The following is a 26,673-nucleotide window of genomic DNA, read 5'->3' as shown; positions in this document are numbered from 1 at the left end:
CTTCCTCCTCCCAGGTTGGCACAGCCAAGCTAGTGAGTTAAAGGAACACTGCACAGCGCTTGGACGATTTGCTGCTCTGAGGGTGGTTGAATTGTACCTGAATGTCTGTACTCCCTTGAAAGTTTAGAAACTTTAAATGACTTGAAGGAAGAAAAACTTGAAGCAGAAAATCAGATCTGGAAAACCTTCTGACAATGAATATTCACCCTTGCAGTACAGCACAAGGGGCCCCAGGAATAAAGTCTGGCAACCAAAGTGTTAACAATGTTTATTGCACTGTTTGTTTGGAAGTGCAGCTGCATTCTCCCTGCCTCTTCCCACACACATGTGGAAACTTCCTCAGTGATAAACTTCCTGCAGAGACGGGAGCTTACACCCACCATCCCCACCCTCCCAGCTCCATCCTGCTCTGTCACAGACCAACTATGCACATGCATGCCACCACTTCTCTTTACCTCCAGTCATCAAATTTGACTGTGAACTGGGAGAGCGAAATGTGAATGTTATTCAAAAAATGACAAGCTGCTTTATATTAAAATTCAAACTGAACAAAAATGGTAATTCGTTTTGAGCTAATTGTAACATTCACAACAGGGTAATAAATAGCACCCACTACCTATAAACAAACTAGGATGTATGTTATTCATGGTGTTTTTTTAATATGTTAGAAATACCGTAACTTATGCTGGCTACACAGGGCAACATTCCAGAGTTTCAACCACTTTTATCCAACTGTCAATCAATGAAATGATCAAACAATTAAAAACAACCACTGACACATTACGCTATTTTATTTTTTTCTTGTTAGAACAAACTGCACCATACTTCTATGCTTTATAAGGGTTGTTCTGTTTGCATATTCCTGGGTCAACTGTAGGGTTCTGTATATAAAGCTTTTGTGTTTGTTCATTTTTCTGTTTGCCTTTTGTGTTTGTTTATTTTTCTGTTTGCCTTTTGCCAAGTTGTTGGCAACTGTTGGTGGTAGGTTGCATTCACTGGTTTTTGATAAAAGGGATAAAGTCTAAGAAATGCCATCTGTGTGATGAGCAGTACCAAACTGTTGGCAGCATTTTGAGGATATGGTATGGCTTCATAAGACAAGGTTAAAATACGGAATAGGTGAATAATCTACATGAGTCTAGTACTGGTGGTCATATTGTTAAAGTGTTGGGTTTAAAGTTGTGTTTTGGGGGTAGATGAGGGATTAAAGTAGGCCTACATGAAGGTTGGGAGAGCATCCTCGTTCTTGTGTAAATTGAAGTCTGTATGTTGTGAACCTGTTAGAGCATATCCAGGTCTGTAACTTATTCTTTATAGATACACAATAGAGCATTACCTGGGGGCACCATCACTTGGCTTTGCCATGGCTGTATCAAATGGGTGGAACTGCACATTCTACTGGAGACAGCCTATAGCTGAATTTCTTAAGACAGCAGTCGCCTACCAGTGGTCCGCTAGAAAATTTTGGTGGTCTGTAGCTCTGGCCGGATCCCCTGTATAGATGGCAGGCTCAGGGCAGTAGGCGGGTTGTGTCCAGGGATCCACTCTCCCATCAGAGGCTCAGACCTGCGATGGGAGAGTGGGCAGGTTCTGGCATCATGACGTCACTCTGGGGGAAATGTCTTCCCTCTTTGAGTGACAAACAGCTCCCCACGAATACGCGGTCCAGAGTCCGTGAAATTAGTGGTCGGTGAGGTCTAAAAAGGTTGGCGACCATTGTCTTAGGAGATATAAAACACAATTTTGTGGTTCAGTTCATTATCAGCCATGTAAGCCTGAAATGTCAATTTTGGATTAATTCGACCTCCAGAAGTTTGAAAGCTCAGCAACTGATAGAAAGGGTTGATAAATTTCCATTGTGTTTGGACTGTACTGTCCCTGTGTTGTTACAAACCGCTGTATGCAATGTTGGCCATGTGTCTGCCTCTGCTGTGGTGTTGTCAGCATCTGTAATAAAAAGATTTGTGCCTTATCTCTGCCTGTCTTTTTTTCTTGCAGTGTCTGGAGAAGTTTCCTGTGATTCAGCACTTTAAATTTGGCAGCCTGCTCCCTATTACTCCTGTCAAGTCCTAAGGATATGGGGAGGTAGAAGAGAAGATCCCTCTGCCTCTGAATCCAAACATCCCCCCTGTCCTTCTCTGCTTTCTGGATCTGTAGCCAATTATCTCACCCACGTGGATGGAAGGTAGCAGTGCTGGCCTTGTTTTAGGAATAGAGAGAGTGAGACCACAAGAGAACATCTTGGTATCAGCACTATAACCTTTGTAAACTTTCCAAGGGTGCGGAGCCAAGCACTAGGATGGTATAGGGGGCTATGTTTACCTTCTAGGGTCAAGCCATGGCACAAACCATTCAGCCTGTGAGTCTCTTGTGACAAAAGATGAAGCCAAAAGTTGGGGGTGGGTTGTTGGTTTATTCTCTGTATCATAAGATTCTGCACAATTTAAGTAGTCATTTTTTTTCTGCTCCTTTCTGTGTCCGTTATTCAGTTATGGAAAATAGCTACGAGTGGGCGGCTTTGTAAACACAAAATGGCTTCCGTGATGATTGTATTTCAGTGAAGAACAAATGGGGGTGCTGGAACTCTGCTTTGTCATGCAGCCTATAGAGTTTACATCAATAAAATTTCAAAATGTACCAATGTGTTTTGAATTGATTGTATTAGACATGCATGCACAAGAACTGAATGTGAGTGATCAAGCAAAACATCTTAATGCTGGACACCAGACAAACCACTTAGGGGAGGAGTAAAATACCATATTTGGTGTTGTGATTTAGGAACCCATGCCAGACATCAAAGTGCTATAGGTGACATTTCTGCTTTCCTCACTGCATTAACCAAAATAGCTTGGTCACTGACCCACTTATTTCTGGCTAATTAGATAATGAAGAAGCATCAGGACTTTGTTCTGAATGCTCGGTAGAGAATTGGGGTATTTTGGAGTGACATGGAAACGTTAAACAACAATGTAATTTAATGACCTACACAAATGCTTTAAATTGTTTAAATCAATGAAGCACTTTCAGCCACTCCTCCATGGGCAGGACCAGGTCTTGGGATAGGCAGAAGAGGTGGCTAAGCATGAGAAGCAATATGAACAGGCTACACAGGGTGCTTTTCGCCTTGGGTGCTAAAGGACCTTGTATCAGCACTGACCATTAGATCAAAAGAGGAAAGAAAATTATAACTATTATGTAAGCAAAGCCATATTTACAATCACTCAGCCATACAACAGGAACCTAATGAAAATTTGCAGCCAGCTTTTTGATAAAAGCAGAAGTTACAGTTACATATGTTCCCAAACAATAGTTTCATGTTATTATAGGCAAACCTGTGCCCTTTTTTCTGAGACACTTTGATGTCATATGGATTGAGTGATGCCATGCAAACACAACCCACAGTATATATTCTGCATGCCTAGGATGACATCTGCTGAACTCTGTAGCTTTTGCCTGTTGTTAGATTTCTGTGGTGGAAAGAGTATATGTGCAAACATGAAATATGGTACTGCATGCCACATAGAAACATGGAGGAACCCCTCAAACACAAATATTACTAGTGTACACTGATTCATCACCAAACATCATATCCCGAGCTTTAGGAAGAGCAATGAGCATTCCCTCTGGGAAATGAAATATACAAGGATTCATCCTTTTATGGAAGAGCACAGCTGACATTCTTGAAATTGCACATTATTTTATTACAATTTTAATCCTTTTCAAAACCATTTTCAGGGTTTATTATACCTTCATTTCAATAATAAGAACTATGTACCTAAACAAATGCAGTTGGTTGCCTTGGTTGACTGTTTAAAAGTCAACCAAGGCATCACGTTAGATATACATCCCAAACCAGTCCATGGCAGTCCATCATCAACCAACCACAGGTATTCCTGGTTTCCACCTTACACATAAGTCATATCTGAAGGTAACCAAACCTATCATGAGAAAATTACAGATTTCTGAACCCCTCGTGCAAGTGCTATTTGTCTTGTTGCTATGCTGATTCACTGGCTTCAGTGTTTTAAAATCAAAAAAAGTAACCCTATTTACTATGCCTAAAGAGCAGAAGCAACACGCAGCTACCAGTCTCCGGAAGGTTTACCTACCTCTGCTCTACACCATCTTCCTGCCTGTGTTGTGTTTTTACTTAGGCCTCATTCTCTTGCTACTGTACTGGAGAGATTTCCCCCAACACCACAAATGTTAGTGAGCCCCCTCCTTACCAAACACCCTGTAACTGTCAGTCACTTCCTGAGCTCTGCAGCTGTACTGCAGGATTCTAAAGCAGAACATAGCCTAAGGCAGTGGTGGTGAACCTATGGCACACGTGCCAGAGAGGGCATTTAGAGCCCTCTCTCTGTGGGCACACACTCCCCACCTTAGCTGGCCTCAGAAAACCAGGCTGTGGGGAAGAGAGGCAGCTGATGTGTATGGAAGCTGATCTGTCTTCATCCAGTATTGAAAGGGATGAAAGTACAAAGGGGGAGAGGGAGGGGTAGGCAGATGGAGGACCTTGTTTTGCTCTGTCCTAGTTATGGAAAGTATAATATAAAAAGCTGAAGACACTGAACAGAGCTACACAACTCAGAGACAGAAGTACCAGTATGCTATACCCTGTCAGAACCAGGTGAACACAAAGCTTGTGGTAGAAGATAAGTGTCTGTTGAATGTAATGGGAATCCTGTAACTGTGTTTCTGTCCACAGTGCTTTAAAAAAGATGTGTGCAATGTGCTCCATTGCTATGCAATTGGCATGCATTTAGTAAAACTCTCTGCATTACTGTAGTGTGACATATAATTAATATTTTTTTAATAATATTATTTTTGCTGTCTGCACCCTACTAGGAAAATGTTGATTATTTTCTGTCTTAGTGACAATGTCTTAGTTACCAAAATAAATGAAGGTGGTATCTCTACACTGTGGTCAAGGCATCTAGCCTAGTCCATCAGTCAGTCCATCCCAAGTTACTAGCCCTGATGGGTATGTGCTACCTCCTTATTATAGATGTGGGCCATTGTGAGGTACAGGAGCTGGACTAGATGGGCCATTGGCCTGATCCAGCAGGCTCTTCTTATGTTCTTATCATGTAATCAGTCTTACCAGGTTGGTGCTCATTCCTGGTGTCGGTTATGGATTGGTTCTGTCATAGAGAGCGATTGCTGTACATTGCAAGAATGACATTCACACTTATTGACATATGTTCTCTACGTCCAGTACACAAAAGGTTACAATGTCATTGCAAAGCAGCAGGTTGCGTTTACCTGACATCACATGACTCGTGTAATGCTGGGTGTGCTGGGATAGGTTGGTGTGCAGGGTTAAGCTCTCTATGGCCTTGGTGTGTGCTATATAAGAGAACAGGACAGACATGGCACTCATTTTACTGGAGGCCTGCAGGCTTCCTGTGTATGGGAAATATGCATGTACAGCAGAGGTGAATCAAAGAGAATCACTGCCTTAGATTGTTGATTCAGAGAATATACAATTCTTTAGTGTTAACTAATAGTGTTAGGTATTTTTGGTTTAGGGATAGATTTGTATTGGGTGTTTCATTTTTTTTCATTTTCTGTAGACTTTTTTGTAGACTCCAAGTCTTGAACACCTAAAAATGAGTACAGCAAAAACAGGTAGTGGAAGATCATTCCAAGAGGCCTGGACAGTTTGGAGTGATTGAACGCAATGGGAAAGTGTTATGTATTCAATGTAATGAAAGTGTTGTGTGTCGCACATCAAGTGTCAGACGGCACTTTGACACCAACCACAAAACTGTTGTCAAGCTTGGTGAAACTGAGAGAAAAGAATGAAATTGAGGAAATATTATTCCCAGTATCTTAGTTGCAATTATCTTTTTAGAAAAAATCATCTGATAGCTGCCAGTTTTCAGATTTGACTGTGCATAGCAAAACATGGTAAGCCCCTCTCTAATGGGAATATTATCAAGATGGCCATGTTGTCTGGGAGTAATTCCCTTTTTCATGATTTTCCAAACAAGGATAAAATATTTAACACATCTCTGAGATGCCACCTAGCAGAAATACTATTAAAGATCAAGTCCAGCACATAGCAGGTGATGTTAGTCAGCAGGTCACCACTGACTGACAAAAGGCAGCATGTTACTCCATGTGTTGGATAAAAGCACAGATATAAATATTCATGCAAGGCTAGCAGTAATTTTGTGTTATGCTGTTGGTGACATCATGAGAGAAGAGCTGATGAAACTGGTGCCTTTGCCTGAAAGAACACAAGGGATAGATATCTACAATGCTGTTTTGGAGGCTTTTTCTGAAGCACCAGGAGCACCTTCAGACTAACAGATGACCTGCATGTGTTTCTCTCAAATTTACGGAGTATGGTTAGACAAATTATCAGCATGCATACAACAACAAAAATTCACAATAATTATTCAAAAGCATGCCAAATGCAAACTTCTACCTTTCAATAAAAAGTTGTTTGTATCATTAAAGCTCTGTTATGTTTTTCTTTTAAGACAAAAGATTTTAATGTATGAATTTTTTCTAAACTAAAACCCAAGTATTCAGGGTAAATTGCCGTGTTGGCAATTTGCGATAAATAAGTGGGTTTTGGGTTGCAGTTTGGGCATTCAGTCTCTAAAAGGTTCGCATCTCACAGGGCCCTACTGCACAGTTATGTCATTAATTGCCTCTAATTATTATTATTACACAGTATTTTTATAGCACCAACATATTACGAAGCGCTGTACAAAGTCAATAGTCATGTGACAAGCTGTCCATCCAAGGGGCTCACAATCTAATGTCCCTACTATAGTTATATGTCATTACTACAGTCTAAGGACAATTTGGGGGAAGCCAATTATCCTAACTGCATGTTTTTGGAATGTGGGAGGAAACCAGAGTACCCGGAGGAAACCCACGCAAAAAACGAGAGAACCTGCAAACTCAATGCAGCTAGTGTCCTGGCTGAGATTTGAACCAGGGACCTAGCGCAGCAAAGGCCAGAGTGCTGACCATTGAGCCATCGTTCTGCCATGGTGCTATAAAAGGTAGTCCCCGGGTTAAGGACATACAGACACCTCCTAGAGGCTGAATGGGAGAGGGGGCAGTTTGCATGACTTGCAGAAGAAATCTTTTTGCTAAACAGCTGAGGTTGTGAGCTCTTTCTGCAGCCTCTTTGCTAACTCTTTAATGACCAAGACAAACTCTGCAGCAGTTTCCTTTTGCATATCAAAGTGCACCTTGCTCCAGAAGTTAATAAATGTCTAGGCTCCTTAAAGATTTTTTTTTTTTTTTTTTGCTCTGTTTGTGATTAACTTACAGTGAGGATTTTATACAGTAACTGACACCATGCTGCCTAATTTGTTGAGACAAACATCTGTCCTAATTGAATTTATTAAAATAATTTACCTGTTCCGAGTTACATACAAATTCAACTTAATAACAAACCTATAGTCCCTATCTCGTATGTAACCTGGGGACTAACCTGGAACATCTGCAAATGAGCCAACCCTCTTAGTGTAACTCATCTGTCATTACTTTCTGCAGCTGGCTGCAAAATCTCTTCCCTTTATATTTCCCAGGTAGGCAATCTGCACATGCATGCGAGTTAAGATAGAATATGAAAAACTGTGAAAAGACAGCTGGATGTAGCTGCAGTTGATGTTATATTATTATTATTAAGCTTATTATTATTATTATTATTATTACAATACTGTACAATAAATAGGAGTTGCAAATGACAGACAGATACAGACAGTGACACAGGAGAAAGAGAGGAAATGGAGTGTTCATACGGTGTCTAAAAGATGATTTTTTTAAATACAAGCAGTTAGTCACCCTTTTCACCTATTTTATATAATAGGAGAGACACAAACTAGGTTCAAAACTTCACAAAATATATGCTTATTCTGAACCTATTCTTTGCCCATTTAGGACAACGAAAGGGATTTTTGTGATAGTCCCCAAGCAGGTTGGGCTTTGGGTGCATGGCAGCACCTTTACATGATCCTGTCGGTAGAGGCTCACTCCACCTGTCACTGGCTGTCGTTCATCCTGCTGCATTGTAGTGCTGTATTGATGTATAAGCCAGCGGGATGAACCACAGCAGATAGTCAACCCATTCGACCAGGTAATTTTGCCAATTACAGTGATGATGCATGGCAGATGAATGCAACTAAAACAATTTTTGTAAATGCAGTATTTCAAATAAATTGTATTTATCTATATATATAAATTTGTATGTATGTATGTATATGTGTATGTATGTTCCACCATCAATCGAAAACGCATGGAGACATTTCAACCAAACTTGCCATACATATGACTGAGATTCTTGTGAGTGCACCTGTCATCTTTCTAAAGTGCTGTGCTATGTCAGAGCTATATTTTGATGAAACGCATTGAGACATCATGTTCCACCATCACTAGGAAACGCATCAACACATTTCAACTAAACTGCTAGACATACAGTATGACTCATGTGAGTGCAGCAGTTATCTTTGTGCAGCGCTGGGGGACATTAGAGTGTCAGCTCCTCTGTATAGAGACTGATAGGACTGGCTCAGTGTTTTCTGTACAGCACTGCGGTATATGTCAGCTATATAAATGTTTTATTAATAGCGTGTGACTGTGGGGGACATTAGAGTGTCAGCTCCCCTGTGTAGAGACTGATGGCACTGGCTCAGTGTTCTCTGTACAGCACTGTGGTATATGTCAGAGCTATATAAATGTATAATAATAGTGTGTGACTGTGAGGGGACATTGAAGTGTCAGCTCCTCTGTACAGAGACTGATGGGACTGTGTCAGTGTTCTCTGTACAGCACTATGGTATATGTGAGAGCTATATAAATGTATATTAGTAGTGTGTGACAGTGGAGGAACAATAGAGTGTCAGCTCCTCAGCCCAGATACTGATGGGACTGGCTCAGTGTTCTCTGTACAGCACTGTGATATGTGTGAGAGCTATATAAATGTATAATAGTACTGTGTGACTGTGGAGGGACATTTGAGTGTCAGCCCCTCTGTACAGACATTGATAGGACTGGCTAAGTGTTCTCTATACAGCACTGTGGTATATGTCAGAGCTATATAAATGTATATTAATAGCGTGTGACTGTGGGGGGACATTAGAGTGTCAGCTCCTCTTTAAAGAGACTGGTAGGAGTGGCTCAGTGGTCTGTGTACAGCACTATGGTATATGTCAAAGCTATATAAATGTATAATAGTATTGTGCGACTGTGAGGGGACATTAGAGTGTGAGCTCCTGAGCCCAGATACTGATGGGACTGTCGCAGTGTTCTCTGTATAGCACTGCCGTATGTGTCAGAGCTATAAAAATGTAAATTAATAGTTTGTGACTGTGGGGGGACAGTAGAGTGTCAGCTCCTCTGTACAGAGACTGATGGGTCTAGCCCAGTGTTTCATTGTACAGCACTATGGTATATATCAGAGCTATATAAGTTTATATATAAAATTGGATGTATGTATGTGTGTGTCTGTGTGTATGTTCAACCATCACTCACAAAGGCATGGACACATTTAAACCAAACTTGCTATACATATGACTGAGACTTATGTGAGTGCACCAGTCATCTTTGTACAGCACTGTGCTATATGTCAGAGCTATATATGCATGTATGTTCTCGTGTATGTCATCGCTAGGAAACGCATGGAGACATTTCAACCAAACGTGCTATGTTCCACCATCACTCAGAAACGCATCAGGATTTTTTTAACAAAACTTGTTAGCCATACGAATCATATTAGTGCACCACTCATCTTTGTACAATGCTGTGGTATATGTCAGAGGTATATTTCCATGTATGTTTGTATGTGTGTATGTATTGCTCAGTTACAGTGTGCCTTTTGCCTACATACTTTTTTTGGACTCTTACAAATTTCTGGCCTGTAATAATGCATTCGATAAAACGTAGGGCAATTTGCTGGGTGCAATCAAAGGCAAAAAAAAAAAAAACGAAACAACACCGTAGACAGGAAAATCCAGAGGACAGGAATAGAAGACTTGCCACGCTGCGTGAGAGAGCTACTCCATTATTATTATTATTATTATTATTATTATTATTAAACAGGATTTATATAGCGCCAACATATTACACAGCGCTGTACATTAAATGGGTTTTGAGTGCTCTTTTAAATGAGCAGAAAGTAGGAGCAAGCCGAATAGGACGAGGAAGACCATTCCAGAGAGTTGGAGCATCCATCTAAAGCTTCAGAGACAGTACAACAGCATAAGGCCCGACCACAGGATAAGGGATATAGAGCTACCATATAAATAATGAAAGACCAACCCTCTAGTTTTCACATGGTCAAATCCCTAATTCAATAAACAAATAGACTCTGCGATTAACTCAATATATGGGACTTTAGAGGCAAAACACAATCAATTTGGACATGAAAATATCAGAAAAAATCTTTATTGGAACAACATTAAAAACATAGATATTAAAACCTTAATAAAAATGTGCAATGGATACAATAAAATATTCCTGTCTAGGTTACCCAAATATATGGGAAAACCTTGCTGATTTCAACGTGTTTTATGAAATAAATGACAGCGTGAGACCTGACTACAGGATAAGAGAGATAGAGCTACTACATAATGTAGAGGTTTAGAGACAGTACAACAGCGTGACACCCGAGTACAGGAAATGAGAGAAAGAGCTACTACATCTAGAGCTTAAGAGACAGTACAACAGAGGGAGACCCGACTACAGGTTAACAGAGATAGAGCTACTACATTTAGAGCATCGGAGACAGTACAACAACATGAGGGCAGACTACAGGATAAGAGAGATAGAGCTACTACACCTGGAGCTTCAGAGACAGTACAACAGTGTGAGACCCGACAACAGGAAATGAGAGAAAGAGCGTCAGAGACAGTACAACAGCGTGAGACCTGAGTACACGAAATGAGAGAAAGCCAGACGATCGCGGACTGCACAACATTTTAGCTTAGCACTGGAAGAATTCCACTATGATCCACATAAAGACTACTCGCAGGATGCAAGTGTTAGCATCGGAAAAATGGAAATGGTTCGTAGTTACTGTCAAGCCAAGAAGTTTAAATTTGAGTCCACTGGTATTTGCTCCAAAAAAAGGAAAGTCAAAACTCCAACTGGAAACACCACCACAAGAACTTTGGAATTACACATCAGCAAATACCTCAGAGTCAAAGCATTTTCTTAATAACATCAGAAATCAGATCTCATGCTTCCAAATAACATCATTCGGCGCCACATCAGTTGTTCAACAGCCTGGATTTACATCCACATTCACAACTATATTTTATTGAAATCGAACTACCGTGTTTCCCCGAAAATAAGACACTTTCTTATATTTATTTTTCCTCAAGAAGACACAATATGGCTTATTTTCAGGGGTGTCTTATTTTTATTAAGTATTATTTATCAGGGATCCAGTGAGAACTGGGTCCAATCTACACAGTGGAGCTGGGATGATCTCTCTGAGCTCAGTAGCAGACTGCTTGCTGAAGGTTTTCCCCTATCCCCTGGTGTTTGTGTGGGGTGAGAGAGACCCACAGACTGTTGCCGGTCAGTGCTAGGGAGCAGCAGCTTTACTGGTGTTTGAGGGGGGTGAGAGAGACCCACAGACTGTTGCTGGTTGGTGCTGGGGGAGAGAGTCTCACAGTGCTGAGTAAAACGGCAGCCACAGCTTTACTTCTTCCCCCTGAGAACACACAATACCTAAAACAGAGCGTCCTGCTCATCCCTTCACTGAGGAGACTTTTTCTTTCATTTTCTATCCTCCCTCTATGCCTCAGCTTGCAGCAGGCACAGAACGACACGCCTATCACTATGTCTTATTTTCGGGGTATAGCTTATATTGCGCAAATGCTTAGAAATCCTGCTACGGCTTATTTTATGGGTATGTCTTATTTTCGGGGAAACACGGTAATAGAAACTGACTACAGCTGCACCTACATCCTAGGAACAAAATTTCAGATTGTCCTAAAGTTACAAAGGATGTTTCATGAGCACAATGTTCTTATTAAAACATTCAAGCAGCATTGGAAAATATGTCATTAATTTAGGTTAATTTAATTGTATTTTAATTTGATTGTATATTGTGCTTATAACAAAACACTATAGCTTTATTTGATTCCTTTTCCTGTATAATATAAGATTTCAATAAATAACTACCCAGACAACGCCGGGTAATCAACTAGTATATATATATATATATATATATATATATATGTATCACTGTCTGTATTAGTCTGTCATTTCCAATCCCTATTTATTGTACAGCGCTGCGTAATATGTTGGCGCTATATAAATCCTGTTTATTAATAATAATAATAATAATAATAATATATATATATATATATATATAAAATATGTATTTATTTATTTTTCCTGGCCCACTTGGACATGCACTGTGGACCCTTTTGCACTATACAAATGAGGGTGGTACTACCCTTCTGTACACAATGAGAGTTATACCTGAACTACCAATGGTCTGGTCAGAGTGCAGTTACATGGTGTTGGGATAGTCAATTTGGAGCTTACACAGAAGCTTTTTATAGGCTTTTATAAGTGAATAGAAAAGTTCACAATAATAAAAAAAATGTATATGCAGCAATGGGGAGCTGCTATTAAGTAAACATTTGGGTGTTCCTACTTACTTGGCAGACATCTCAATAACATAAAATAAAACATTTATGATATAAAATTGGTATTCCATGGAAAGGATTGCAGGAGTCCAAATCAAGCCAAGTGCCAAGAAACCAGAACATGACAAACACCAAAAATGAGTTTTGCACAGAATTATTTATTAGGTTTTAATTAGAAATATATACCAACCTGCAAAAACAGAGAAAATAATTATAATATGTCTTAATTATAGTGTGTCTTTTTTAATTTTTTATAAATTTACTGTGAAGAAAATTATGATTTTTGTATATACTCCTATTGTTCTATGCCCCCACCCTTGCTAGTAGCCCAGGATGTCACAAAAGATAACCACACACAAGGACAGTCACACACACAGATCGTAAACTTTGTTGCCAAAATTCTAGCTGAACTAGCTGACCACACAAGGAACAACGCTGAGAGGAGGGGTTGAGCAATATTGTGTTAATAAGAACATCTGTGTGTGGGCAACCTGAAAAACCACAGAGTATGGGACAAGAGGGCTATAAATATTGTAACTGCAAGTAGGGAATTCAGACAAATCATCAACTAGGCTATTGCTTGTATGTAATGCTTTTGTCTCCTCGCTGCGAGTAAAGAAAGTCTTGACTTAAACTGACGTGAGTTGTCCAGCGGTGAAATTCTTTCACATTTACCTATAAATCTTTTGAGGATTGTTCTACATAGCCATAATTCTGATGGGGTGTGTCTTTAAGGTTATGGTTCGCTTGGTGCTGTCAGCTGTGCCAGTAATCCATTTGGAGGATGTTCACTGTCCATGTAAGATTGGGGTGTATAGAACAATGCACCATACACAAGACACATGGGAATAGTGTGCCATGGTAGAAGCTGAGTTTGTTCTTCGCATTATACTTCCAATGAGATCTGCCATGTCCCATTGCTTAAACTAGTGGTGCAAAAATGTATTTTCCTTCTTCATAGATGCCTGCTGATGTTTACTGATTTGTACCAGGAGTCTTCCTAAAATCTGCATCTAATCACAGAAATTCATCCATGATCTTCCAGTCTGCTGGACTGGGTCCTGGATTAAAATGGGACCAGCAGGCAGGAGTGGAACGTCTACATATAGGGGACTCTCAACCAATGCAAAAACCTTTAGGCGGTTGTACTGTCTACCCATGTTAATACATTGCCATACCTAAGTAAACAAAAATCCTAGCCCCGATCCATCAAATGAATACTTAGATTTTTTTTTTAATTCCCCCTCACAAATTCAGGGCATTTAAGGTATATGAAGGTGCCTAGGCATTTGTGTACCTACAGCTTTATGCTGTATATCTGCAGTGTGAGATTTTTCCTTCCCCATATATATACTTTCCGGTGGTGGGGAGTCCTTACTCCTGGATGGCACTCTGGGTTTACCAGGGTACCTAAACTCAGAATTTTCACTTTTCATAAAAGAGTAGACAACTGTTTTATGTAAGGTAAAAATTCAGTTTTTTTTTTTGGGTGCAACGCCCTTTTTTTAAAAAAAAATGGGTGCAGCACAGCCTTAAGAATGAATAGGAGCGCAAAGCCTCCTGCGATACCTACCGGGCATGCGCAGAAGGGGCCTTTTTGCACAAAGAGAAAAATTTGGCGATCTCACACATGAGCATCCTACATCACCCCGATCTCGCCTTGGTTGGGTGATGTAGGATAAAGAACGAGAAGAAGAAGACAAGATGGCGGCGCCCACGCGGTGCTGCAGTTCTTTTTTCAACATAGTTCAACAGGTTTAAGGATTAAATTATTAAAAAGTATAATGATGACTTTATAAAAAAAAAGAATGTCACATACGAAAAACAATATCATCCAGACGCAGTTGGTGTAAACATGCAGAAGAAAAAAAACAGGCATAAAAATATTTAAGATTACACTCTTAGGAGTTTATTACTGTGGGGGATCCAGATGACACCTGTGATCTAGGGTATTCAAGAACTCTTGCCAAAAGAACTATGTGGCCGTGAATTTTTCACCAGTGCCCTTCATGCCAGAAGTGAGGTCTTCCAACCACGTGATGTAATTTATTCTAGCAAAGAACATTCTAATCGTCGGGGGAGACTGCAGTTTTTATTATTGGTTCCTGTGCCCCGGATGGAGATACTTCTCCTCTCTTCCCTTTCCGTCATAATCTATGATGACTGGAAGGAAAAAGAACATGGGGATACAAGCAGGTTTTTACCCTTTCACACTCAAAACAGTGTTTAAAAAAAAAAAAACTTTTTCAATATATCACACAGTACTGATAACACTTACCACCATATGTTAGAAATGAACTCCAGTGATGGCTGTGTGGCATTTCTCAGGGCAGGTTGCCTAATGGTGTCACATGCCATCATAAAACGTAAAAACAAATGTGAAAACAGCCACTTGTTGTCTCTATTAGAAGCTTGTGAGACAGGGTAACAACTCACAACACAGGGCTGTTGGTAAACAGGTTTGGTGTAGTGTAACATATTTTTACAGATTTTTATATATCAGTGCAAAAAGTGGGTTTACAAGGACAAGGGAGCTGGAATATTTGTAACAAATGCTGACCTACCGCCATAGCAGGCCACACAACCAATATGGGGCCCAACAAAGAAATCCCCCTACGGTGAGGCTGCCCCGTGGCTTTCAACAGGGAAACTTTGTAAATTTAGATAAAGTGAATTTGTATGCAAGTGGGGTAAAACTCAGAGACTAACTAGTTAGTTAGATTGGTTTACATCCATGGAAGGGGTCAGCCAAGTACAGCTTCTGCACCAACAGATAATAAAAAAAAACATATTTCTTAAATCGGTCTAACATATGTACATTGCACCATGTTATATCCTCTTAAAACACTGCAAGAGTTAAAAAAATGTTTACTGATTAGCCATAAATCCAGTGAGCTCCCCAAATATCCCAACTAGTGATGCTTCAACTCTCCTGGATATTTTATTATATATTTGTATAGTCAGTACAATGTGCTTATTTTCGTAGTAGTATTTCTCAATACATTAGTTGTTTTGCAAGCAGAGAGGTAGTAAAGTGTGTGGGCCAGTGATGCATAGATGCTATGATTCCTGTGGAACACAATGGAGCCAAAATCTTCTGAAAAGGTTCTTGAACTGCAGTTTCTTCATACAATGCTTTGTTTGGTCTGTGTTGCCCAAAAATCTACTGAAAAGAACAGAGACATCTCATCTAGCGATGGGGAAGTTGGAGGTAAGGTATGTATTGTTCTAACCTTTTGATTTTTAGCTTTAGGTTTCTATATTTTTGTTTTTCCAGCTCCTCCTGTTTATTTCCCCATGCTTTCCTGGTGTTCAGCTTTAAATACCACACCAACTAACACCACCAACCATCTGCTAAGGGAATAAATTGAACTTTTAAAAAGCAATAACTTGATTCCCTTCCTCAGATGGGGTCAGGACACGGCCTGCATAGGTTTGGTTCACTGCTTCTATCTGTTGTGTCACAGCTGGCTAAATAAAACTCAGAATAAATAATAAAACTCAGCATCAAGAGCCCTGTGCGCAGAACTGACCAACATTTGAGGGATCAGCCAGGACCTCTCTTCAGAACACCCCAAGGGCCCAAGTCCCTAGCTAGAGAAAGGCAGTTGTACGCCTGAGAGATTACTCTGACCAGCCTGTCATCAGGTATTTCTGCCTGTCAGGATTATTAGCATGGCTCTGTCACTCGGTGGCTTTCTCTTGTGTGCCTGGAAATTGGCTGCAAACAGGACACAATGTTCATAGCCAAACCAAAGAAATGTTCTATGTGCCAGTGTATTGTGTGCACTAAATACACACCAGGCCTAGCTTATTCCAGTCTATAATATTTAATCTTGTTTGTGAGGGCCCTAGCACAGCAGGCACCAGGCACGACAGAGGATATTGCAGACTCGGTCCTACTGAATAGCTGAACTTGTTCCTTATAAAAGCCATCTCTGTTCATCCAGCTTGCCCTTTAGCCTAGGAGTTTTACCCTTGAGGCAAAAGGTCACTGAAGAAATACTGTCTGCAAGGCTAATACAGAGATGTCAGTGTTGGGCATAAAAAGGACAGGGCTAAAAAACACTGACTTTGTGTCCTATCTGGCTTACTCTCTTTGTGTTCAGCTTCCACGTCACATTGGTAATCTGTTCCATTCAAATATCAGGTTACCATACAGGACAGCATAGCATACAGGACAGTCACCACTGAGATCGTTCCATACTTGACCATACATCACCTAGAAGGTATTTGGGAAAAGAAAGGGGTTGGGCTGTTGGAGAAGGTTCTCTTGATACCTGAGTATCACCAGACTGCAGTGGTGTGAAGAATATTCCTTATTGTAGAGAATGATACTGTTTTGAGGCCCTTCTTTAGGTGTCAATCTAATCAAAACTGATTTGTTTCCTTTTGGTAGATTCAGAAGATTTATACCACCTTTTTATTCTCAATATTACAAAGTTACATAATATTTCAGGTTGAAAACAGACATAAGACCATCAAGTTCAACCACTAGGGCAATAAACATATCACAGATATAAAACCCAATGGACAAAGTTGGTCCAGAGGAAGGCAAAAAAACCCAAGGTACAATATGCTTCAACAAGGGCAAAAAAATTCCTTCCTGATTCCATGAGGCAATCAGGTGTTCCCTGGATCAACGGTCTCTGCTATCTTTACTTTAAAGCCTTAATACCCAGTTATATTCTGTGCTTCTAGAAAAGCATCCAGCTTTTTCTTAAAGCAATCTATAGAACTTGCTGAAACTACTTCCTGAGGGAGCCAATTCCACATTTTCACAGACCTTTCAGTGGGGAATCTCTTCCTTATCCAGAGCCTAAACTTCTCCTCCAGACGCAAAGAGTGTCCTCTTGTTCTTTGTAAGGATTCCGAAGTGAATAATTGGGGAGAGAGTTCTCTATATGGACCATTTATATATTTATACAGGATGATCATATCCCCCCTAAACATCTCTTCTCAAGGGAGAATAGATTCAGTTCAGCTAATCTCTCCTCATAGCTGTGGTCCACCATTTTTTTATTAGTTTAGTTTCCCTTCTCTGCACTCTCTCCAAATCCACATTGTCCTTTTTGTGAACTGGTGCCCAAAACTGGACTGTATATTCCAGATGTGGTCTGACCAATGCTTTGTACAGGTGCAGGACAATGTCTCCATCCTTGCAGTCTATTCCTCTTTTAATACAAGAAAGTACTTGGCTAGCTTTTGATATTGCCGCTTGGCATTGCATGCTGTTAATTAGTCTATGATGTACCAGAACCCCCAGATCCTTTTCCATTCTTGACTCCCCCAAATATATGCCCCCTAGATAGTATGAGCCATGCATGTTGTTGGCCCCCAAGTGCATAACTTTACATTTATCTATATTAAATGTCATTTGCCACTTGGCTGCCCAATCAAACAGTACATCCAGATCCGCTTGTAGATAGACATCCTGTGAGGTCTTCATTCCATTACATAGTTTGGTGTCATCTGCAAACACAGAAATGGTACTTTTAATCCTAAACTCTATATATTTATAAAGATGGTAAATAGTAAAGGTCCCAACACTGAACCCTGGGGTACACCACTAATAACCTTAGATCATTCATGTGAGTATGAATCATTAATCTAAACTCTGGATGTGGTCTTTGAGCCAGTTCTCTATCCATATACAGATTGACTTATGTAAACCTATTGGCTCTAACTTGCATATTACTGTCTGTGGGGTACCGTGTCAAATGCTTTAGCAAAGTCCAAGTACATTATATAAACTGCTACTCCATTGTCTACCTGTTTACTTACTTCCTCATAAAAAGTGAGTAAATTTGTTTGGTCTTTCTTAAATCCATGCTGACTATCACTTATAATATTATTTCCTAGCAGAAACTCCTCTATTTGTTTCTTTATCAAACTCTTTAGGACCTTTCCAACTATGGATGTTAAACTAACCAGTCTGTAGTTATCTGGTATAGACTTTGCTCCCTTTTTAAAGATAGGAACTACATTGGCTTTATGCCAATCCATTGGTACCATTCCAGTGAATATAATTGGTACCATTCCAGTGAAATAACTGAGCTCAGCTTTTTGAGGGCACGTGGATGTAATACATCAGGTCCTGGTGCTTTGTCAAACCTATTTTTGCCCAACTGTTTCTCAATCATATCAATTTTGAGCCATTTAAGGCAGCGACATTGCTATGATGAATTTAGACTTGAGCTCCGCCATTTTCCTTTGTGTACACAGAGCTAAAATAAGTGTTTAGTAAATCCACCTTTTCTTTATCTCTAGTTACCAACCCAGAAACATCCTTTAAGGGGCCTGCTTGCTCAGATCTGATCTTTTTGCTATTAAAAAATTTAAAAATTTTGGGGGTTTGCCTTAATTGGAATCTGTCTTTCATTTTAAAGTTTTGTATCTCCTTTTTACATCTTTTGTTATATTTGTGTTAGTTTTCAATCTTTGGAATGCCATTTTCTTGTTCTTTATGGCTTTTTTAACATCAGCTGTGAAACACATAGGTTTTAATTTTAGCTTTAGCCTAAACTCATTACCCATTGGAATATACCTAAATTCTCTTTTATATGCACATTTGTTATAAGCTCTGCATTGTTAGAAAGAAAAAGGTCCAGCAGAGTATCAATATTAAATATCCTGAGAATAACTTTTTGGTTACAATATAGTTGACCTGGAGTTTCTTCATTATATGGGACATTTGGGACATGGGACATATGGGACATTTAGAAATGGTAGTTGCACCTACATAATACTGTGAAAAGTGTACTTCTTGTCATAAGTGAAAAACCTGACTTCCTGATGTGAAGGGGTGTGTACAGTCGGCATGCAAGATTTAGAATGAGATTTGGTGATGTGACTATTGTTCCCCTTCATAGAAGTTCTAACATGAAGAAGCAAAGCCCTGTAGTAGCCTCCTCTCAACTTCTAAGTAGATACAGTGTGGAGTTAAAAAAGTACTGCTCATATGTTCAGAATTCCGGAGAGGGATACAGAGCTCACTGACTGCATAATTATGGAAAAATGACAGCTGCCATTAATTTGATTTTTTTTTATTTATGAATAAATAATATGACTAGGGATGAGCGAAAATTTCCTCGATCTTCCAATGGTTCTGCAAAATTTTGGTGAACCAATTTTAAAACCTCTAGTGCCCAGGGATCGCACACTCTTCTCAATGCCTTTGCTGGGCATCTTCTCAATGATTGCAGCTGTGGCTGCATTCATTGAGAAGAGTGTGCGTTTCCCGGGGCAATAGAGGTTTTTTAACCTCTAGTGCCCGGGGATTGCAGAGGAAATCCTCCTGTTCGGCGAGAGCTCAACCTCTCTGCGAATCAGAAGGCCGTTCTCGCTTACATTTTCGGTAAGCGAGAAAGGCTGGATTTGCTGCAAGATCAAACTTAATATTCTCACTCGTTCATCCCTAGATTTGACATTTAAACTCATTTGTTTGGACTTGCCACTGAACCTCCCTATTTTGACCAGTCACCTTTTGGCAAAAGGTCAAGGGTTCTCTTTTGTGTCTTTTTTTTTAAATAAACTTGTGGCAATGATGAATGCAGCAGATGGAAATTTTGACCTGTTTATCTGTTCCCTGGTAAAATCAGATCAATCAAGCTGAGTATTGACTAAGAAGGGCTATCCAAAGTGATTGATGTATATTAAGACCACTGCACGGAAGGCTCTGGCCTTCTAAAATTTCCAAATAAAAGTCATGTGCGGAGGATGGTTCAGAATATGTGAGGGTTGAAGATGGGCTGCTGAAAGACTTTCTTGTCTCTCCTTTGCCAAAGGCTGTTTGTATTAGCAATGATTAACCAGCAGCAGCCTGTGTGTGGAGACTTGAAGGATACAGTGAGCAGCCTCATTCTGTCCAACAATCTGCAGTGCATTCCCTCATTGTCAGCAGCCTGCTAAATTGGCCATACAAGGAAGGATAGGTCCATCAGCACAGACTGAATTTACACACGGGGAGCCTGATTCATCAGGCCAAATCGAAAGCTCGCTCGAGTGGGCCTAATCGCTATCTGATATCGGACACCAAAAACCTATTTATCAACCAAAATGCGGATGGCAAGAATAGGCTGGCATATTCTCCGGGCAGTTATCAACTGAAATGATCGCTCGCTGCGAACCACACATCTCCAGCAGCTCGACATTAAAAGTCACTGTTCCCCTAAAAAATCATTCTTTCTAATGGCACACATCTTTCACTTAAACCTTTGGGCTGTTCAAATGTTTCAAACATATATATTAGCTGAGAAATAAGCATATTTTTAAATGACCTAATATTTTCAGGTTCAGAAAGAGTTAACTGGTTTCAGCTCTTTACATAGGCACCTACCTAAACGCGAGCTCCAGCGGGTGAGAGTGAACTAGATTTTTTCAACAAAGTCACAAGTATATATATATATATATATATATATATTTATTTATTATAAATACATGTATAGATATCAATGATAACAATATAAATGCATATTAATATAGTCTAAAAATCTGAAAAGAGATACAGGTTGACATTATAAAATCTTGAAATCATATTCAATCCTAAGGAGTGCCGAATTTTCATATATTCCGGATTTTTGAATTGCCTGTAATTATAATGTATTAGCGTCAAATAGTGGCAACTGACAGAACTACACCCCAATGGAATCAGCTTCTGCCTCTGTGAGAATGCAAGGGCTATTCATGCCAGGAAACTGAAGGATCTGGTTTATCGATGGCCGGATTTTCGATTGTCATGTTAAATGTTTGAAAAATGCATATAAATGTTTCTTCCACGTTTATATGCATTTTTATGCACTTTTACAAGCGATTGTAAGCTTTTAATGAAAGCTTCCATTGAAAACATTGGGGTATTTTAAAAGTGTTTTTAGCAGGACTTTGGAATCTGGAAGGCCCCTTTAATAAGAAGAATCCCAGATCTCCACCAGCCCATCCTGGGCAATAAGTACAGGGGTACATTACACCCCTTACTCATTTGAAAATGAAAGGATTAAAATATGTGTAAAAAAAAAAGGACAAGGCTTTAATGTTAAAGGATTTTTTTAATGTGTGTGTGTTTAGTGTAACTTTTCTACTTTTACTTTTTGACAGGTTATCCCACTATAACAGTATGATTCACACAGCTAATTAATTAATTCGTGAGTGCAGCTGTGAGACTACTGACAGTGTGGGATCCCCATGCGCTCGGGGTTACATAAGGACAAGTCACCCCATTCAGCTCTAGTGATAAATGAATGAACAGGGGAAACCCAGATGACAGCTCAAGCATCATCAGCCAATCCCGGAGCACTAGAGTTGAATGGGGTGACTTGTCCTCATGTAACACCTAGTGCCTGGGGATCCCACACTGTCTGTAGTCCCAGGGCTCTGCATCTGAATGAATGCAGCTGTGGGAATCATTCTGTCAGTGTGGAATAACCTGTACAAAATAAAAGTTTTGTTATGTTTTATATATATATATATATATAAAACATAACATATATATATATATATATATATGTTATATATATATGTGTGTGTGTATTATATGTTGATATATATACATATATATCTGTAGAAGCAAACAAGAACGTGTGTGTGCTTGTGACTTTTGTGGGAAAATCTAGTCCGATGGCAAAGCCAAGGTTTAGCCTGCGGAAAGTCGCAATATTTACCCCCAGGCGGCTCCTCCGATCAGGCATCGTAAGTGTTTAGACAGGCGCTGAGGAGCTGAACTCAGTTAATTTTTGCCTAACTGGAAATAAATAAGTCATTTTAAAATTTGCCTATTTCTTAGCGCATATAGATGTTTTAAAAAACATTTGAACAGCACAAACATTTTTCTTAGGGTAATACGTGTACCATTAGAAAGAATGCTTTTTTAGGGGAACAGTGAGTTTAATGCAAGCTCGCCAGTGTGAAACTGCCGGGGCTTCCATCGGATAGATCGCTTCAGTTGATGACTTCCACGCGAGTACGCCAGCGCCTCGGATTTGGTTGATAAATTGATTTTAGGACTCCGATTCTGGATAGCGAATACGCAAGTAACACTGTCAGAAACTGGACCTTGTTTTTTTGTTTTGACTGCACAAAAACACAAATAAAATGTTATTAGTTATAGCTAGCTTGTGTGTTTGTAATTTGATGGTTTTATTTTATTAGACACATTTTGTATGATTTTTGTTCACCTGGTCTATTTCTAGATATTCATGTAAAGTGAAACCAAGCTATTGACATCTTTGTAAGTCATACTTGTAGCTAATGGGAATGATGATGATTTCATCTGACATAGAAAGTATGAAGTCACATAGAGAAATCTGTAGTTTATTTTTTAGGATTAATTGCATTTTAGATACCAAAAACCATGAATGACAGATACATTTTACTCTCTAGCCTAAAAATGAAATACTAAAATTGTCAAGGCCTGACAAGTTTTAAACTCAATAGACAACAAAGTGTTGTTTTGCAGATGATCTGCACACTGCTTGTCTTTCCTTTCCAGCCTCACCACTAGCATCATGACTAATTTATCAGGCTCTTATGAATATGCAGATGAGCTTACTTCTCTCCAGCAGCCCTAGATATTTTTTTTAAAGGGGAAGTCAGGATTGGCTGAAGCAGCACCTTTTCCAGAGCAAATTTCCCTTGCATCAACATCTCCCGATACAAAATAAATGAGATGCCACAGACGCACTGAGCTGTATGCTCAAGGACAGTGTGTACAACATGTCATTTTTCTTTTGTCCTGCCTGGTCTTTGTGTGTGTGTTTAGTGTTGGCTCTTTTGTTTGCATTTTGTGTGCATTGTCTGTAAAACCAAGAGCTTGCTGCCTATTGTGTGTTACTGCAGTGTGTGCGTGAGTTGACAAATGGTGAATGTATAGAAACTGATCACTAATGGTGACCGGAGGCCCATTTTATTTATTTATTTATTTTTTAATATACATACATAGTACATAGTACCAAAAAATTCCACACAGCAAAAATTTGACAATACCCAGACCATTCACATCATTCCTCCCAGCAGAAGTCTTACCTTTTAATGTCGACTCTGCAGTCATATCCTACAGCCACAGTTAAGAAAAGCTAATAGCCTACCAGTAGTGTTTGTGTATTTTAAAAGAAAGGTGACAACCCTGATGAACCCTATGCAGACAAAGGGGAACAAGAAAACATATGCATCTGGTGACCTACACATTAACTGTTTGCCTAGCAAATAAAGAAAAAGCCATATAATGAGCTCATATCCTTGCCCCAAGCTACCATTGGCCAATCAAGGCGAATCAACGCATTTTTTAGGTCATCACACACTGTTCTTATGTCCTGTGAGCTCACTGAAGCTGTGAACTGACAGACATGTAAAAGCACAATTAATATTATACAGCACCATCATATTACACAGCACTGTACAAATTCCATAGTCATGTCACTAACTGTCCCTCAAAGGGGCTCACAATCTAATGTCCCTTCATGGTCATATGTCATTTATACAGGCTAAGGTCAATTTTTGGGGGAAAGCCAATTAACCTTACTGCATGTTTTTGGGCTGTGGGAGGAAACCCACGCAGACATGGGGAGAACCTGCAAACTCATGCAGATAGTATCCTGGCCGAGATTCGAACCTGGCACCTAGCACTGCAAGGGCAAGAGTGCTACCTCTGAGCCACCATGCTGCCCACACTAGATATCTCATTCATTATTGTAGTCCAGTGTATTGTGTATTTGTTGCTTAGGGGTTCGTGCTGAGGATGACCAAAGATGGGAAAATATCTGTCCTTCCTGATATGATTTCTTCCAGGATCAGGACCAACTGATGTAACAGCTGCCCATGTGTGGAGTACTCAATATTGGAGGGTGCTAACTGATACCAATTCACTAAGAGCCTTTCTTACCAGAAGGAAAAAATCCCAAAGTGATGATGGAAGACCTCTGCTGCCAAAGACAGTGCTAATTAAAAGCACTACATCTCACTAGATTTACAACCTCTTTAAATAAAAAAAAAATGAACTTGTCTCAATTTTGTGAATTTTGGTTAGATCAGGAGATGACCATGCTGGACAACAAATCTCTTGGAAATGATCAATGAAGCTGAGTTTTTCCAGACACTTGGCACTGTTTAAGCAATGTAAAGGAAAACTTTACTGGTTTTTAGAATGAGCGCCTTGGACAGTATTGAATATTAGAATAATATTAATAAAAAGATATGACTTCCGGGGGCAGCGCCTGAGCTGATGGGGGCGTTTTAGCCAGAGCTCCGTGACTCGCCCGTCCTGCAAAGCAAAAACTCACCTTTAGCAGAGGAATACTCAACTCCTCCTCGCTCCTTTGATCTTCTCTGCAGTCGGCCGATGTCCAGATCCATTGTCAGGGACACGACACGTCCCTCTTCCAACCGGAAGAGTCTGTGCTCTCCTTTCTCGGCTTTGTTGTGTGGCAACCATCTTGACCGTGTGGCTGGAGCACAGCTGCTTCATCTGCAGCACTTGGGGGACCCTGCAATACAGAAATACCGGATCCAGAGATAGCAACACACTTTGAGAGCAGGGTAGGTGACTACCAATATTCCTGTTTACCCTTGCATGTTTCTCCTTCCCCGCCCCATCTGACAGCAGCTGGGGACATAAAGGGTACCTATCTATCTCAGGAGCTGTTTCTGCCGGACCCTCAACAGAGCCCCCATCACCTTCTCAAGCACTATTTGAAAATATCTACTTTTTCTTATGTGACCTTCTCCACCTGTGCATTCCATAACTACACCGTAACTATGTAACACCGGGACTTTGTGGGACCTAGTGTGCAGTCGGCAGCACCCACTCTGCTACAGCTACATACCTAGGACTGGGACTCTAGATAGCTGTAGTCCTACAAGTCAGCTCTTTACCAACAAATCAATTAAAAAACTACCCCGCAGGGTAATGTTCCTAGGATGTGTACAAAAACATCTCACGCACTACTCTGGCGAGAATGGGAAAACAACAAGTCCTGCACAGTACCTAGGTCACCAGAATGTACAGGTGCCACTGCTTCCTAGACCACTTGGGACCCTGAGGCTTCCTCCTCTCCTTCCGTAACTCCTTGTATGGAATTTGCTATTCAACCTTCTCGATGCAGTGTAGAAGCTGTAGCTTTTTGAGACATTGCTGTGTAGGGGACTGCCTTTTCCTATCTGCTAGCTGTAACTTTGTAAAATGCGGCATGGACAGCATTGTTAACTGGCATCTACAGCTGGGTACTGGCCAGGCGGCAGCAGTACCAGCAGAAGGAAGAGGTGGTGGGCCCTGAGACAGAGTGTGGACAGCATTTGTAACTGGAATCTAGAGCTGGGTACTGGGCAGGCAGCAGCATTAACAGCATGATGAAGAGGAGGTGGGCCCTGAGACGAATCAAGGATGGCATTAAAGATTGAGGCCATCACCTACATGGACAGTGTAGAAGCTGTAGCTACTGGAGAGATTGCTGTGTGGGGGCTGCCTTTTCCTATCTGCTAGCTGTAACTTTGTAAAATGCGGCATGGACAGCATTGGTAACTTGTATCTACAGCTGGGTACTAGGCAGGTAGCAGCAGTAACAGCATGAGGAAGAGGCGGTAGGCCCTGAGACGTAGTGTGGATGTCATTAGTAACTTGCATCTAGACCTGGGAACTGGGCAGGCAGCAGCAGTAACAGCATGAGGAGGAGGAGGTAAGCCCTGAGACGGATCAAGGACGGCAATAAAGATTGAGGCCATCAACTACATGGACAGTGTAGAAGCTGTAGCTACTGGATACATTGCTGTGTAGGGGGCTGCCTTTTCCTATCTGCTAGCTGTAACTTTGTAAAATGCAGCATGGACAGCATTGGTAACTTGTATCTACAGCTGGGTACTTGGCAGGCAGCAGCAGTAATAGCATGAGAAGGAGGCGGTAGGCCCTGAGACGGAGTGTGGACGACATTAGTAACTGGCATCTACAGTTGGGTACTGGGCAGTCAGCAGCAGTAACAGCAAGAAGAGGAAGCAGTAGGCCCTGAGACGTAGTGTGGATGGCATTAGTAACTGGCATTTAGAGCTGGGTACTGGGCAG

The 26,673-nt window shown here is 40.4% G+C and overlaps 1 protein-coding gene across 2 annotated transcripts in view; it reads left to right on the top strand.

Annotated features, from left to right (window-relative positions):
* The window catches only part of PTPA (protein phosphatase 2 phosphatase activator), a 111,784-nt gene extending 109,147 nt beyond the window's left edge, over positions 1 to 2,637 (top strand). For both annotated transcript variants that reach the window (XM_072431787.1, XM_072431786.1), the window contains one exon: positions 1,999 to 2,637. In XM_072431787.1, coding sequence (XP_072287888.1) covers positions 1,999 to 2,073 — 75 coding nt within the window. In that variant the 3' untranslated portion in view covers positions 2,074 to 2,637. The remainder of the gene's footprint in view (positions 1 to 1,998) is intronic.
* Positions 2,638 to 26,673: the final 24,036 nt, after the last annotated feature.

This window comes from Pyxicephalus adspersus, chromosome Z (assembly GCF_032062135.1).
Source record: "Pyxicephalus adspersus chromosome Z, UCB_Pads_2.0, whole genome shotgun sequence".
NCBI lineage: Eukaryota > Metazoa > Chordata > Amphibia > Anura > Pyxicephalidae > Pyxicephalus > Pyxicephalus adspersus.
The sequence above is the reverse complement of the archived record's forward strand: the minus strand, read 5'-3'. Positions and strand labels throughout refer to the sequence as shown.